Source organism: Mauremys mutica, chromosome 3 (genome assembly GCF_020497125.1).
Source record: "Mauremys mutica isolate MM-2020 ecotype Southern chromosome 3, ASM2049712v1, whole genome shotgun sequence".
Classification (NCBI taxonomy): Eukaryota; Metazoa; Chordata; order Testudines; family Geoemydidae; genus Mauremys; species Mauremys mutica.
The window spans coordinates 183,462,296-183,479,034 of record NC_059074.1 but is presented as its reverse complement, the minus strand read 5'-3'; the positions used below and the strand labels follow the sequence as shown (position 1 = coordinate 183,479,034).

The 16,739-nt window shown below is 45.5% G+C and overlaps 1 protein-coding gene across 2 annotated transcripts in view; it reads left to right on the top strand.

Moving 5' to 3' along the window:
• FOXN2 (forkhead box N2) overlaps positions 1–16,739 on the top strand; it is a 110,695-nt gene that overhangs the window by 76,620 nt on the left and 17,336 nt on the right. The window contains exons 3-4 of one of the 2 annotated variants that reach the window (XM_045010676.1): positions 12,872–12,996; positions 15,349–15,373. In XM_045010676.1, coding sequence (XP_044866611.1) covers positions 12,872–12,996; positions 15,349–15,361 — 138 coding nt within the window. In that variant the 3' untranslated portion in view covers positions 15,362–15,373. Of the gene's footprint in view, positions 1–12,871; positions 12,997–15,348; positions 15,374–16,739 lie in introns of those variants that run through there. The other variant, XM_045010675.1, reaches the window with a different exon arrangement.

Here is a 16,739-nt window from a genome sequence, read left to right as displayed (position 1 = left end):
TAATTCCTATGTTAGTCTATGGGAACCGTTTCATCCTGCTGTTGTTGGCTCAATTAGCAGATGGCACATTCCTGGTGGCTCCACACTGTTTAAAGTGGCACATTCCTTCCAGGTGTTTGGGGTGGATCCCAGTTTACCCTCCGGGGGTTGTCTGGTGGTCCACTTGACACATTCTTCGGCCGATGGATCCTTTCTAGGTTGGCACCTCCCTAACCATTCACATACATCAAACATTCATCAACATACATTCCATATCTTAACCATATTTTAATTTACTGTCTCCACCACTTTTGGGGAGTGAGTTAATTCCTATGAGATTCCTGGCCCTGTAATCACAGAGGGTGGGAGTCTGTTTGTTTACATTGTATCAATTACAGCTTAAGGCTAGCATAGTGTTTACTTCAAGAACAAAGTTAATTAACTTGTTTGTAAGTTTTACATAGTAATAGAGTATCTTTCACAGGACAGATACTTTCAGTGTTTTCTGCAGACAGGAGCCCACAAGCCCCAATAGAAGAACTAAAAGACTTCTGCACTTGGTGAAACTGGGGGGGGTCAGTGTCACTTGGGGGAATCACTGTTAGTACCCTCTTTAATATCCCTACAACTGCTCAATTTCTCTTTCATACACTTTATCCAGCAATTTGCCTGTAACATCTCCTCTGTTGGGTTGACTGTATCCTGGTCTTAATGACTGAACCATGTTAATGAAGTGTGGGTTCTCAATCATACGAAAGGAGAGTTCGTTGCATAAACAACCTGGGCAATTTTTCCATGATTACCTCTTTTTGTAATTTGCTGGTTCTTATCACAAACTTATCTGTGGTTGTTTCTGGATGATGGAGATTTTCTTTTCTTTTTGCTACAGGTGATCTACTGTGGCTATGTGACATACACAGGGCCGGTGCAACCATTTAGGTGACCTAGGCAGTCGCCTAGGGCACTAGGATTTGGGGGGTGCCAATTTCTTAAGCAGTGACCGCGGTGGCAGGATCTTCGGCCGTCCCGGTCGCCGCCAGCATTTAGGTGGAGGGAGCTGGGGCAGGGGAGCGCAGGGAGGGCCACCTGCAGCAAGTGGGGGGGCCGGCACGCAGGGGAACTCCCCGCCCCAGCTCACCCCTGCCCTGCCTCCTCCCCAAGCATGCCGTGGCTGCTTCACTTCTCCCGCCTCCCAGGCTTGCGGCGCCTAAGCTGATTGGCGCCGCAAGCCTGGGAGGCAGGAGAAGTGAAGCAGCGACGGCATGTTCGGGGTGGAGACGGAGCAGGGGTGGGGAGCTGCCGCAAGGGGGGCGCCTCAGGGCGGAGGGTGGGGAGCTGCTGCAAGGGGGGCGCCTCAGGGTGGGGGCGCAGGGGGGAGAAGGGCGCAAGGTGGAAGTTTCGCCTAGGGCGCGAAACATCCTTGCACCGGCCCTGGACATACATGATGTGACTGAAGCACTATCATTGGCAGATAACTCTAAAACTATAAATGTGTGCTGTGTATTTATACCTGCCTCTGTATTTTACACTCCATGCATCTGATGAAGTGGGTTTTAGCCCATGAAAGCTTATGCCCAAATAAACTTGTTGGTCTCAAAGGTGCCACAAGGACTCCTTGTTGTTTTTTCTGAAACTATAGAAAATGCTGGTGATTGTGAAGGTGGATAGTCTTCAGAATCCTGTATGTTGAGGATGGATTTTCCTAAACAAAATAAGTTAATGCAGTTATTTAATTATTATTACCATACTGCTCATTTAGTATTACATTCACTGACACTCCGTACTACTTTAAAGGTGAAATTGTAAAAGGAAGATCTACCTATTTCAGCTGTTTATTTCTATTTATTTTTTATCACAACTGCATCTAAAATGATAGTACCATAGAGTAACAACTATATTTTTTGCTCAAACATGAGAATTCAAGAATTGTCCAGAAGGAAGACAGGCAGTCCTTAAGAAAGAAGTATGAAATAAAAAAGTTTACCAACCTGAAGATCCTGCATGTTCAGACATGTTCCTTTCATCAACGCAGGTTCCTCCTGAGAAAGAGCACTTCTCATGATGTTTTTTCATTCAGGCAACCAGGCCTTGCATTTCTTTGTTGCACTGTTTGCATTTTGGACGCATGCCTGTCTTACCCACAGGTAGAGGAACTTCATTAAAATATTCCCAAACTGGGTCTCTTTTACGGCATGCTGCCATTATAGGTTTTCCCTTCTAGTGAGAGAATGGTACCTGTGATGGGGCAAGGCCAGATGGCTATAGGAAAGTAGTGGGAAACAGGTATGTTAGCCCCAGGCTAAACAAATTCCTGTTTCCATGGTAACCAAATGTCAGTTGCTCCAGATTAATCAAGTCACCTGGTGCCAATTAAGATCCTTCCAGAAAGCAGTGGAGACAGCTAGGTTGATTGGGACACCTGAAGCCAATCAGGGGCTGGCTGAAACTAGTTAAAAGCCTCCCAGTTAGTCAGAGAGGCACGCATGTCAGGAGCTATGGGAGGAAGTTGTTGGAGAGACTGAGCAGTACACAGGAGGGACTGTGCCCCTGATTAATCACTGAGACTGAGAGACAACAGAGACTGTGCAAGGGAGGATAGCTTCTCCTCACCTCCCTCTCTGGCTTATGATGAAAATAGCTCAGTAGGCTGTGACCCCTGCCTCTAGGAGGGCTATGTGGAGGGTCACAGTGAACCTCTGAGGCTAGTGAAATCCGCTAGGAAATGTGGGACCCATGGAGACAAGGACAGAGCTTTGTTACAACTGGTGTTAGCCGTGGGATCATTGTTTACAGCGTGTGGAAGAAAGAGGTTTAAAAAAAAATAAGTGCACTGGGGTTTTGGATTTTTTTGTTTTGGTTTGTTTGTTTGCTTTGTACCACAATGGAGGAGGTACTAAGAGCTCTGGAACAAGCCACGGCAGCCTGGCAGGAGGCCACCCGGGCTCAAGCAATGGCACAACAGGAGTCTACACGGCTACAGCAGGAAACCAATCAATTATTGATGGGCCAGGCAACCCAACATCGTGCCCACTTGCAAGAGGTAGTGGACCAGCTGAAGAGCCTCACCATCCAGGCCCGGGGGTCCGACAGGACGTGAACTCTGAGGGCCACTGGTTGTCTGCCAAAGATGACATCGGAAGATGACGTAGAGGCATATCTCCTCTCATTCTAGAGGACTGCCCAGCATGAGGCATGGCCCCAGGAGCAGTGGGCCAGCATTCTCACCCCTTTTTTGTGCAGCCTGGACAAGATTTTGGAGACCCTATGGTGATGGACCATTACATGTGGGGACTGCCACCAGATCTCCGCAAATGGGTAGGCCAGCATGATCCGTTCACCTACGATGAGATGATCACGCTGGTAGAAAGATGGATGACAGCCAGGGAATTGACCCGACTACCCAAAGAAAGCACCTTTTGGAGCAAGCACCCGAACCCAACCCTGGAAGATTGGGTGACCAAACCCCCAGGGAGTCCTAGGTGGAAGGCGGGGGTGTGTGAAAACCAGCGGGGACCCCAGAAGAAAGGGATTGGCCTGAATGGGGGGGACCCTGGGACTAAACCCCCTAACTCCCATGATAGGGGAGTGATTAGAAGCAATTATAGATGTTATGCATGTGCGGAGTGGGGACACATAGCAGCACAGTGTCCCAGCACCGAGGAGCCTATGCAATGTAACTTGGGGGATTCTGAGGTCCCATGCTCCCTTATCCACCTTGCAGGCATCGCATTAGCCCCGCATAACTACACCAGGCCGGTGATGATAAATGGAGCAGAGACTACAGCGCTTGTGGACTCTGGGAGTGCTATCACCCTCATATCGGGTAAGCTGGTAAATAGTAGCCAGCTGCCACAAGCCAAACATGTAGCAGTGACGCGTGTGCATGGGGCCGTGAGCCATTACCCTACCATCCCGGTGGAAGTAGAGGTTCCTGGGAACCCCATGGAGGTGACAGTGGCCGTAGTTCCTAAACTACCATATCCTGTAGTCATTGGGAGGGACTATCCAGGGTTTGATAATTTACTCCCCCCCGAGAGGCTGGAGGGAGGTGGGGACCTTGAGGGCAGCAACTTATCTCCAGGGGAATGCCAACCCCTGATGTTCGCTGAGATTTCTCAGGATCTGTTCTCAGCCCCCTGAAGGACCCGGAAGACGAAAAAAGAGAGGAAGGCCACAAAAGCCGTGGGAATCCGGATCCTGACCCAGAGCCAGAAGACCACCCTAGTAGGCAGATGAACACGAGCAGCCAACAGACAAACTACCACCACAGAAGGTGAACCGGAGGCCGGCTCAGCCATGACGGTGGCGAGCCATTGGAAAAAGCAGAAGCGGGTCCCTGGGAGCTCATGCAGGTTAGTCCTGGGAGAGAGACTTTTGGGTGGGACCAGGCGGAGGACTCCAGATATGATAAAGCCAGGAAAGATAGATGGGATACCCGTGGATGGGTCCAGGACCTTACTTTATAGTAAAGAAAGATCTCCTGTACCGGGTGATGCAAATGCAGGAGCAAGAGATACAGCAACTTCTGGTGCCACAAAAACATCAAAAAGCCATATTGAGCCTTGCCCACAGTCACCTGTTTGGAGGACACCTAGGGGTAGAGAAAACCCAGGCACGGATCCTGTGGAGGTTCTTCTGGCCAGGAGTACACAAAGATGTCAGGCGATATTGCACTTCTTGTCTGGAGTGTCAACTACATAGCCCTCGCCCGCACTTGCAGGCCCCTTTGATACCTCTTCCAATAATAGAAGTACCATTTGAACGCATAGCCATGGATCTGGTAGGGCCCATAGAGAAAACAGCTCGAGGCCACCAACATGTGCTTGTTGTACTGGACTATGCAACCTGCTACCCAGAAGCTGTCCCCCTACGCAACACGGCTACCAAGACAATAGCTAAGGAGCTAGTACAGATCTTTGCCCGGGTTGGGCTACCCAGGGAGATATTGATGGATCAAGAGACACCTTTTGTGTCCAAGTTAATGAAAGATCTCTGTTCATTGCTCCACGTCCAAGCCCTACAGACCGCTGTATAAGACCCGCAAACAGATGGCCTTGTGGAAAGGTTCAGTAGGACTCTCAAAGCCATGATCAGGAAAGTGGTGAGCCGGGATGGGAAAGATTGGGATACCCTATTGCCGTACCTTATGTTCGCCATCCAGGAGGTCCCGCAAGCCTCCATGGGTTTCTTTCTGTTCAGACTACTATATGGGCACCACCCCCGGGGCATATTTGCTATAGCCAGAGAAGCCTGGGAAGAGGAGCCTGTAGACGGGTCGGACTCACCCCTGCGGCGCCTCCTGCTGGTGACTCCGGGAATTAGCTCGTTCCAGCGCTGGAGCGCCCTCTGCAGGCTGGTGATCCACCTGTTCTCAGGCCCCCGTGTCCCTCCCTGGACCCGGTGCCCTTTTACATGGGGTGCTGCCCCCAGCAGTAACCCCTTTCTCTCAGGGTTTCCCCTCCTCAGGGAACCCCCACCCTCTATCCCCACCTTGCCTCAGTGTATGGCTACTGCCAGTCATTGTCTAGCCCCACGTCCTGGGGCAGACTGCAGTATCAGCCAACTCATCACTGGCAAGGTTGGGTTGGGGTCTGCTGCCTTGGCCTACCCCTGGGCTGCTCTCTGCAACCCCCAGTACCTTTTAGCCCTCTGCTAGGCCGCAGCCTGGGGCTTTCCAGGCTGGAGCTCCCCAGCTCCTCAGCCTTTCCCCAGCCCTGCTTCACTCAGGTATCCAGTCTCAAGCTCCCTGCAGCTAGGCCCGTCTCTCTCTGGAGGCAGAGAGAGACCGATCCGTCTGGGCTCCTGGCTCACAGCCTTTTATAGGGGCCAGCTGTGGCCTGATTGGGGTGTGGCCCAGCTGCAGCCACTTCCCCAATCAGCCCAGCTTTTAGAGCCACCGCTCTCAAGCCCTGCCAGGCCGCTTTTAAACCCCTCAGGGCAGGAGCAGATGTCCACCCTGCTACAGAGCCAAATCCCGGAAGGAACATAGTCGAGCATGTACTGCAGATGAGGGATCGGATAGCCCGAGTTACGCCCATTGTACGGGAACACTTGGAGAAAGCACAGGAGACCCAACAAACCCATTATAACCACCAAGCAAAGCTTTGATGGTTCCAACCAGGGGATCTAGTGATGGTCCTGGTGCCCACAGCTGAAAGTAAACTCTTGGCCCAGTGGCAGGGACCTACGAAGTGATCGAAGCTGTGGGAGAGGTGAACTATAAGGTGCAGCAGCCAGGCCACAAGAAACCGGAGCAAATTTACCACATCAATATTCTAAAACCTTTGCACAATTGAGAGGCATGCTTAGATGCGCAGGAGACCCTTTCCCAAGAGGATAACTTACACAAGCAAGTGAGGATATCACCCAACTTGATGACGATCTGAAAGATCGAGGCAGCCGACATGATTAATCGCAACCGAGATGTGTTCTCTACAAAACCGGGGCAGACGACTGAGACCTATCGTCATATCTGCACGATCCCTGGAGCCAAGGTAACATTGAGACCCTACCGAATCCCAGCAGCCAAAAGAGAAGAAATCAAGGCCGAAGTAAAGAAAATGTTCGAATTAGGGGTTATTGAAGAATCTTATAGTCAGTGGTCAGTCCAATTGTTTTAGTGCCTAAACCTGACGGTTCCACGAGATTCTGTAATGACTTTTGCTGACTGAATGAAGTATCTCAATTTGATGCATACCCCATACCATGCATTGACGAACTGGTTGACTGACTGGGTAGTGCCTGATTCTTTTCTACACTGGATCTGACAAAAGGGTATTGGCAGATTCCCCTGACTAAAGAAGCTAAAGAAAAGACAGCGTTCTCCACCCCGGATGGGCTATTCCAGTACATTGTCCTCCCTCTTGGGTTACATGGGGCCCAGCCACATTCCAGCGCCTCATGGATAAACTGCTGTGCCCCCATACTAGTTATGCAGTCGTGTACCAAGATGATGTCATAATCCATATGCCAGACTGGGGAACCCACTTAGAGAAAGTTGAGGCAGTACTACGCACCTTAAGATGGGCTGGCCTCACCGCTAATCCCGCTAAATGCGCCATAGGTCTAGCAGACGCTAGGTACCTGGGATATATTGTAGGAAGGGGCATAGTGAAGCCCCAAATGAATAAGCTAGAGGCAATTAAAAACTAGCCACGGCCGAATTGAAAGAAGCAGGTCCACGCGTTCCTAGGCGTGGTAGGCTATTACCAATGTTTTATTCCCCTCTTCACCACTAGGGCAGTCCCTTAATGGATCTGGTAAAGGCCCGAGATCCAAACATGGTGAACTGGACCGACGCAGAAGAGGGGGCGTTCACAGACCTTCGGATGGCCCTTTGTAATGACCCCGTACTCATAGCCCCAGACTTTAACAAGGAATTTATTTTACAAACAGACGCTTCTGAGGTGGGGTTGGGGGCGGTTCTGTCGCAAATGGTGGGAGAAGAGGAACACCCTATCCTCTACCTAAGCAGAAGGCTGCTCCCAAGAGAACAGTAGTTGAGAGAGAATGCCTTGCTGTCAAATGGGCCATGGAGACACTGCGTTATTACCTCTTAGGCTGGCGATTTACTCTTGTGACGGACCATGCACCCCTCCAGTAGATGCAGCGGAATAAGGAAAAGAAGGTCACCAGGTGGTTCTTATCCCTCCAACCGTTCCAGTTCCGCATACGGCACAGGGCTGGATGCCACCACGGCAATGCTGAGGGTCTGTCACGAGCACACTGCCTGGCGTCCCAAGTTGCCGAACTCTATGGTGTTGAGCAGAGTGTGTGTGTGTGGGGGGGGATATGTGATGGGGCAAGGCCAGATGGCTATAGGAAAGTAGTGAAAAACAGGTATGTTAGCCCCAGGCTAAACAAATCCCTGTTACCATGGTAACCAAATGGCAGTTGCTCCAGGTTAATCAAGACACCTGGCACCAATTAAGATCCTTCCAGAAAGCAGTGGAGACAGCTAGGTTGATTGGGACACCTGAAGCCAATCAGGGGCTGGCTGAAACTAGTTAAAAGCCTCCCAGTTAGTCAGGGAGGTGCACATGTCAGGCGCTATGGGAAGAAGTTGCGCTGTTGGAGAGACTGAGCAGTACACACCATACCAGGCACAAGGAAGGAGGCCCTGAAGTAAGGGTGAAGTGGAGCTTGAGGAATTGGGGGCTGCTGTGGTGAAGTAGCCCAGGGAATTATACACGTCCTGTTTTTAAACGATCAGCTACCATAGCTGATACTATTAGGGTCCCTGGGCTGGAGCCCAGAGTAGAGGGTGGGCCAGGGCTCCCTCCTATGCCCCCGATTAATCACTGAGACTGAGAGACAACAGAGACTGTGCAAGGGAGGATAGCTTCTCACCTCCCTCGCTGGCTTATGATGAAAATGGCTCAGTAGGCTGTGATCCTTGCCTCTAGAGAGAGAAGGGCTATGTGGAGGGTCACAGTGAACCTCTGAGGCTAGCAAAATCCACCAGGAAACGTGGGGCCCACGGAGACAAGGACAGAGCTTTGTCACATGTGGTAGATCTCAAAACACTCAGAAAGACCTCAAGACTTCTGGAATATGCTGCTCAAACAGTTTCACTTTTGTTTCTACTGCCTGTCTCTCCCTTCTCACATTTATCTTCAGACTTCTTCTCCTTGTCCAGATCTATTCTGCCCTCAACGATCTTCTATTCATTGAACTTTTTGAAACTTTTCACTTTTAGAGAGAGGTAAGGGATTGACTCTATGTACACAAATTTACAGCAGGACAATAGGATTGAGGTCTGTTATTTCTCACCTCTATATATTTTAAAACATTTTTGCTGTTAACAAGCATGTTATCTCTGGAGACGTAAATCCAGTCTGAGAACTGCAAAGCTAAGCATCTCTGATGGTATCTTCTAGACTGAGCACTGAGTCCCATTGGGTAGATAGAAAGATTAACCTAAATAATCCGTATAGAAGCCCCTGGACCCCATAAGATTGGGTCCCTAATCCATGAACTATTGGAACTAATTTACAAAACTTTTATTAAATATTACACGAATATATTTGTCTCATACTATAGAATTAGAATTTGTAATCCCTAATCCATGATGAGATATCTTTGAGCTATAATATATCTAAAATAAAACTATCTTTAGATAGGTTTTTTTTCCTTCAAAAAGCATTTTATAAAAAAAAATCTGATTAAATTTTTTTTTTAAAAGATCATTGATTTTTATCCACCCTGTGCAATATACTCTTATTAAAAGGATGGGTTCAGCCAGTTAGAGCTGTGCTGGGGTTAACTGGTAATCAGAGCTGTGCTGGGGTTAACTGGCTAATAGTCTATTTAAATACAAATATCTAAAGAAAAAAAGTTGGTGTATTTCTTATAGTTTTCACACTAAGCTTAGTTGCAGGGTAAAGAATAGTATCCAGTAAAAAAGGAATTTTACAGAAAGCAACATTCAGAGGCATCTGTTTGTAGGGCATTTCAATAACTACTAAATAACACTCACACTTTTATTTCTGAATTTTCCCCTAATTCATAGTGCAAGCTCTTTTTATAACAAAATTTTTCATCTTATGAAAAAAGCCCAATAACTTAGATCCCTCCGTGAGTGGATGCTACACTGGTGCTGTCTAAGCCCTGACAATATTTAATTGTCAGGAAACATCAGTTCATAAAAGCATAGGAATGGATCCTCAGCTGGTGTAAGTAGTTATAGGCCCAATGAAGTCAGTAGGTATTTGACAATTTACAAATGCTGAGGCTTTATCCCATGAAGTTTGAATCTTCATTCTGAAACATTTTCCACATGTATTGACAAGATTACTTTTATTTTCTCTTCTGTCCTAAAATATAGAACTGCTCTAATGCAAATATTTAATAACCAACATGTGAGAATGGCTGTCTGGTATTATGCATTTTCTGTTCTTTTTATAAATTAATACAGAATCATTTATATTTGTCATCTTTTATTTTTTTGCTTGATCCACCTTCCATCATCCGTATACATTAGTTGCTTTTGTAAGATTCTGCCAGATTTCTCAACAGGAAAACTTGGCACTGCTACCCTCCTAGCTGTGGCATGATAGCTCACTGGGATAGGGTTGCTTTAACTCTCAGTATCTGATTTGTCTCTTCTGTATTACAAGAAGCAACTAGCCTGACTAATAGCTTTCCACTATATTCAGTGAATGGGCAAAGAAGCTTTGGGAGGAGTAGAGCATGTTCTCTTCTGCTTAGTTTTTTTATATGTCAATTTGAATAACCTGGAATGTGTAGCAAAATAGTGATAACATTGCTGGGCTTACGGGTACTGCCAAGTAGGATACACTAAATTGTCAGGATTTCAGGTTTTGGAAACATGGGACCATAATAATTCACTTAGTAGTTGATTACCAGACATGATGCTTTCTCACTAAACTATAAGCCATGGGGAGTCATTGGCCTCGCCTGGACTAGGAAGAAATGGTATTTTTTCAATCAAATTCAGTCAAGCTAGTTTAACGCAATTGAATTAACATCAGTATAGGCTCAGTGTGATGGGTTATAAAAAAAACCCTGGCAAGGAAAGGGTTAATGAGCTGCTGTGGGCTCAGTCATCCCAACCATGCTATAGGTATCGGGTTTGGAAGAAGAGGTTAAAAGGGTAGAGTCCAGCTCATTTGGGAACTAGCTGGAAGGAAGAGCAGACCTCCAGGTCTCGCTCTCTGAGAAGCCTTCTGGGGTCAGGAACTGCTTGAGATTGCTGCCAGCCAGTCTCTCTCCGAGGGAAGATAGGCCTGATGGAGGACTTTTATTTTGATTTGCTACCAGTGCCTTCCTTGTTATTGCTGGGAAAGACTGTTGTAGGTGTTGCCCCTCCCTCCCTCCCGCCCCCGAAAGGGGTGACAGCCTAATAAAACACTTTTGTCTTGTACACCTGACTGGGAACCTAGCAGTGGTTGCCCACAAGCTTAAGAGCAACTCTGTTGCACGAGGTGATTTTAGATGGTTGAGTTATAATCTAATTTGATCTGCTAAAATCTAAACTGTGTCTATATTGGTGTTAAATGGAGGGTTCATTCAAGCTAAGGTCATTTGACTGAAAAAAGTATTTTCCCCCAGTCTTAACAAAGGCCATGGACTTCAGTGTAGAACAGGGGTCGGCAGCCTTTCAGAAGTAGTGTGCCAAGTCTTCATTTATTCACTCTAATGTAAGGTTTTGCATGCCAGTAATACATTTTAACGGTTTTAGAAGGTCTCTTTCTATAAGTCTATAATATATAACTAAACTATTGTTGTGTGTAAAGTAAATAAGGTTTTTAAAATGTTTAAGAAGCTTCATTTAAAATTAAATTAAAATGCAGAGCCTCCCGATCATTGGCCAGGACCCGGACAGTGTGAGTGCCACTGAAAATCAGCTCGTGTGCCGCCTTCGGCACATGTGCCATAGGTTGCTTACCCCAGTGTAGAAGAAACTGGCTGTTCACATTTTTTATTTATTGTAAAATACCGTTCCAACCAGAAAGCAAAGATGGGGGAAGAGTATTGTCATCAGAATATTACTCAAGAGTACTAAGAGATGCAAGAGCCTTCTGAACTGAAACATTAATGCAGAAACAGTTATTCAGATAAAAAGAGGAATGGGGCCTGGGGTCAGTCTGACAGTGTTTGTGTTTCTGACTTCCTGGAATTCTTAATTTCCAGCCAGACTTGGGGGGGAGGGGGGAGAGTTGCAGTGGTTGCAGCAGCTAGTCTAACCTAACCCTTGCTGCTTTCACTTCATTTAAGGACATGTCTACACTTAAAGTTAATAGCTTCATCGGGCAGGGGTGTGAAAAACCCCACCCCTGCGAGCGACATGGCTATATCGACAAAACCCCCAGTGTGTACGCACAGCTATGTGGATGGAAGAGTATTTCTGTCAACATAGCTAACATAGTTCAAGAAGGTAGTGTTCCTAGATCAGCAGAAAAACGTTTTCTGTAGGTATCAGCTGTGTCTATACTAAGTGCTCTGAAAGCTTAGGCTATGGGACATAGACATAACCTGAAACTAAACTATTCTGATTTAAACACCTTTTATATTGGTGTAACTACAGCCCTTATAATTAGGGGATTGTACTGTTTTAACTCTGTTTCTAACCCAGTGTAGCAGTACAAAAGCTATGTGTAAACCAGCCCTTACATTCATACACACTCCTGAGATGCTGACTTCCCTTGCACCTAGTCAACCCAAAAATGATTTTGTTTTAAAGGTTAGAAGAAAACTGAAAAGTTTTTCTCAGTTATGGAGCTGTTAATTCACACATTTGTTTTTCAGAATTTGTTCTCCCTTTACTCATGTGATAAATCAAACATGACTTGTTTTTGTAACTTCCAACATGCTATGCATTTACTCCTCAGTACAGACATTTGACTTGGATGGATTTGAAAAGACTGGCTAAAATGAAAAAAGTTACAAACACTTTAAACTTCCCAGTCCTTTTCAGATGCTTATCTTGCAATTTTTGCTAATATGACTCTACTAATATGTACATTTCCTCATCTTCCTCATGCCAGGCTCAGTTGACATACTACATGGGCTCATTTCACACAACTCCCTACATTCCTAGAGTGCAGGGGAGAGAGGAGGGAATCCCAACTTTGGGACCCTATTTCTGGGGGTAGAAAAGGGGCCCATATCACTGCCCCTCAAATGGCTGAAGAGACTTTCTTCAAACTTACAAAAATATTTAACATGTACTGAAATCAAACTTTACAAGTTCTAGCTGAGAAAATGGTGAGGGAAAATGGATTTAGAATGGAAATACTATAGCCTATAGTCAGTGTTGTTGATACAATGGATGTTTAATATTAGTATTGTAACAACGGTCTCCTCTATGGCTTGTTTACTAATTTCTCCTAAATCTTCTAATTCACACTACTATGTTTCCCCCCTCCAGGTGAATGGAAAAGGTTCATTATGGTGTGTGGATCCAGAATATAAGCCAAATCTTATACAAGCACTGAAAAAGCAACCTTTTCCCTCAGCACTTGCATTTTATACCCCACCGGCATCACCACCGAGGTAGGCAAATTTTCCGTTACAAGTATAGCATTAAGTTATGGTAACCTTTCCCAAAGAACACAACAGCCTGGGCAACCTATAACCCAAAGGAAGTAGTTATTTGGGGGGAAAATGGGGTGACCAGTTATGCCTCCCAAACTCTATTGTTTCCTGACATGGGAGTGGAGAGGAATGGAGGGTTGGGAGAAAGAGACAAAATATTGCATGGAAGGGTGGTTAATAGATTGAAAATGACTGGTGGAGAGAAGGAGCTGAATGGGGCTCAGGGAGGGAAGTGGGCTGAATGGACAAGGAAGTGAGAATCTAGTGAGTCTAGATTTTCAGGCTGATACATCAGGACACCTGTCTCATGAGAAGCATTTGATATCTGTGGGGAAGGAGGAAAAGTGTATGAAGCAAGTGGGCAGGAAGGAGGGCTCCCTCTCCAGAAAAACTGGGACACCTTTGAAAAATGGAGGTGGAGAAAACAGTTTTTAACCCTGTGTATTTTGTTCTCCCCTAAACTCAACTCATAGCTATGTTTTCTAACCCATTCTTGCAAACCCAGCATCTTTTTTTGTTTTGTTTTTTGTGTGTGTCCTTTGTTAATCTCCTGGGCTTTCATTTGGGTTGGGTTGTTTGTTTTTACTGCTTGTCTTCTGCTGGTTCCTCTTCCCTTTATATGCACCCTGTTCTTTCTCTACTCTCACTTTCTCCCTGTTCTTTCTTCCCAATGTGACTCTACCAGGGACATAGCTAGGAGCAGCACAAAGAGGAGCTACTGCTATTAGCAAGTCTTTGGGCTGCCTTTCAGCTATTTTCAGGTTTGTTGGGAGCAAATATCCCTTCTTTTCTCACTAACAACTTGATGCGGGGTGAGTAGCTGTCTGAACATCTGTGGGTAGCAGTACTGCACCGGGCCCTGGGTTTTGTGTAAGTGGGACAAAATCCCAGTTTCAGTGGAACTAACCATGACTAGCCTGGAATGTCTGGGCACCTTAAACTTAAAGAAAAGGCAGTAGAAAAAAAATAGTGACTTATTGAAAACACTTATTTGCTGACATATCTACAAAGCAGGGACGGGCAAACTTTTTGGCCTGAGGTCTGCAGTGGGTTTCAGAAATTGTATGGAGGGACGGTTAGGGGAATCTGTGCCTCCCCAAACAGCCAGGTGTGGCCCGGCCCCTGCCCTCTATCAGCTCCCCCCCTGTTTCTTGCCCCCTGACAGCCCCCCCCAGACTCCTGCCCCATCCAACCCCCCCATTCCCTGACGGCCCCCCCAGACCCCTGCCCCATCCAACCACCCCTTCTCCCTGTCCCCTGACTGCCCCCAGAACCCCTGCCCCGACTGCAGGGGATGGGGAATAGCAGGGGAGGGGCCAGGGGCTAGCCTCCCAGGCCAGGAGCCCAGGGGCCGGGCAGGAGGGTCCCGCAGGCCGGATGTGGCTCGTTAGTCCATAGTTTGCCCACCTCTTCTACAAAGGAATACTCCATACTTCTTTATAGAGACTATTTCCATTCATGTTGGAGGATTTCTTTTGTATGTTCATATTATTTTAAAAAGTAAAATAATTTAAAAAGTTAAATTGGAAAAATAAAAATATATATTTAAAAGTGTGTAATCTAAGCTGAGGATGGTAGATGGTTCAACTCTAATGAATAAAGAGAAATATTTCAATAGTACTTTCTGGTAGAATTTATAATTGCTAGGTCTACCACAAAACTCAACTTGGCATTTTACTTTTAAATGAAACTGCTACACTGACCCTTGGATTTAATGCAAGCGTTTAAATACATAGTAGTGAATAAAAAGCTTTGCACAGCTTGGTGGCTTACACTTGGGTTTTGTATTCTCTTATTTACAAAAGTGGTCTCTAACCATCTAGCTGTGCTAAGCCATATGTGATCATTCTTCTGTTTGAAAGAGCCCAGCAGAAGAATTTGAAGCTATTGTAAGGCACTTGAAAAGTGTATTTGGCACTTTGGGATATATATGTTAAAAATCAATTTTAAAATCTATTTTAAAATGTCTAACTGCAGTGCACTTTTTTATAATATATAGCTGCATTTATTTAGAAAGAAATCACTATTGGAATAAAAACATTAATAAAAATCATTGCAGAAAATTTGAGTACTATTAAATATTCAAAACTAAAAGTGTCATAATATGGTTTGTGGCCTTTTCAGGCTTCTTGTTGTCAAAACAATGGCAACTGAAACAACAGTCATTAGATTCTAGAAGGTGATGTGTTTTACAAGAGCTAGTATTTTTGCATAATGGGCATGAGCTTCTCTGAAGATAAAATTTGAAGTGAAGGCTCTGTCCTAAAAACCTTTGTTCATGAGTTTGTTTGTTTTTTGTCTTGTTTGCAGAGTCAAACCCTAAATTCATAAGGACCTGATCCTGCAGACACTGAAGTAGGAGTAACTTCATTCATATGAATAGTCCTCATTGACAACAGCGGGGACCACATAAGTGAGAAACTTTACTCCAAATGCATAAGTATTTGCAGGATCAGGTCCTACATTTGTAGCACTTTTGTTTGTAGTTTTTCTTTTTCATTGAAGCCAGGCAACAGTCTCACACTAATTATGTTAGTTATTGCACATAATGTGAAATACTGGCCCTATTGAAATCAATGGCAAAACTTCCATTGACTTCAATAGGTCCAGGATTTCACCTCAGGTTTTATTATTGCGTATCTTTTTTTTTTCTTTTCTATTAACTAAATGTTTGATATATTTCCTTATGGCTTTTAAAGTTTTTTCTTTTTAAATTCCCCCTTTAAAAAAATTACATTTCTAGGCCTCTGACCTGTGCAGGAAAGGGATACATTCATCTTTCTCTTTTTTCTTAGCCTAAGTTTTGGCTATGTCTAAATTACAAATTTAAGTCGACTTAAGTTATGTCAACCTACTGCCACTGCTGTAATTAAACCACCTTGCATGTCCTCACTACGCTCCATGTGTTGGCAAAGCAAATCCTCAGTAGCAACTCTTGCATCAACACAGAAAGCTGTGCACTGTGAGTAATTAGCCCTCTGTGCAACTGGCGCAGGATGTTTTGGGAAGGGTTTGTAATGCCTCATGGGGGCAGGTTTAGTGTCACATGATGCAGGTTTCTCAGTCCCATCATTCGATGGGTATCCTACTAAATTGCCAGCTGCTTTTCAAATGCCCTGCTAACCTGCAAGCCAACCATATCTGTTAGAAAGCATGGATCCTGCATCACTCTTCAATATTGTGCTGTGTGTTATGAACATAAGGCTATAAGAAGAGCTCAATGGGGCGCTATTTCGCTAGGGGAGGCTGTGAAGGAACATTTTAACACTGAGCCAGAGTAATATGTGTTTCTGTAGTGTGCTGAGCCTGGCATTGTTTGTTTGCACCACGCTATAAACTTTGTATGATTGCTGGGTGTGCCCAACTCTTATAATGCACGTGCACCTATTGCTATTGTCTTGAATGTTAGCACCAGCCACCATGTGATGGAGAATAATAAAGATAAATTCAGTTTCCAAAAGTAGATTTTTATTCCACACCCATGCAAACATACCTATGTAATACTGAGGTAAACTACATACATGCAGGGGAAAGTATCTTTAAAGGGGATGGAAGAGGGAATTCATAAGCACATACACCTGGCTGTGAGAGCCTCCTTGAGGTATGTGCAGCTGTCGTGTTTAATCTCCCATGGGGTGGAGTGCCTTGGGTATTGCTGTGGCCCCAGAAGATACATGGAATTGGTGGGTAGGGATGGGGGG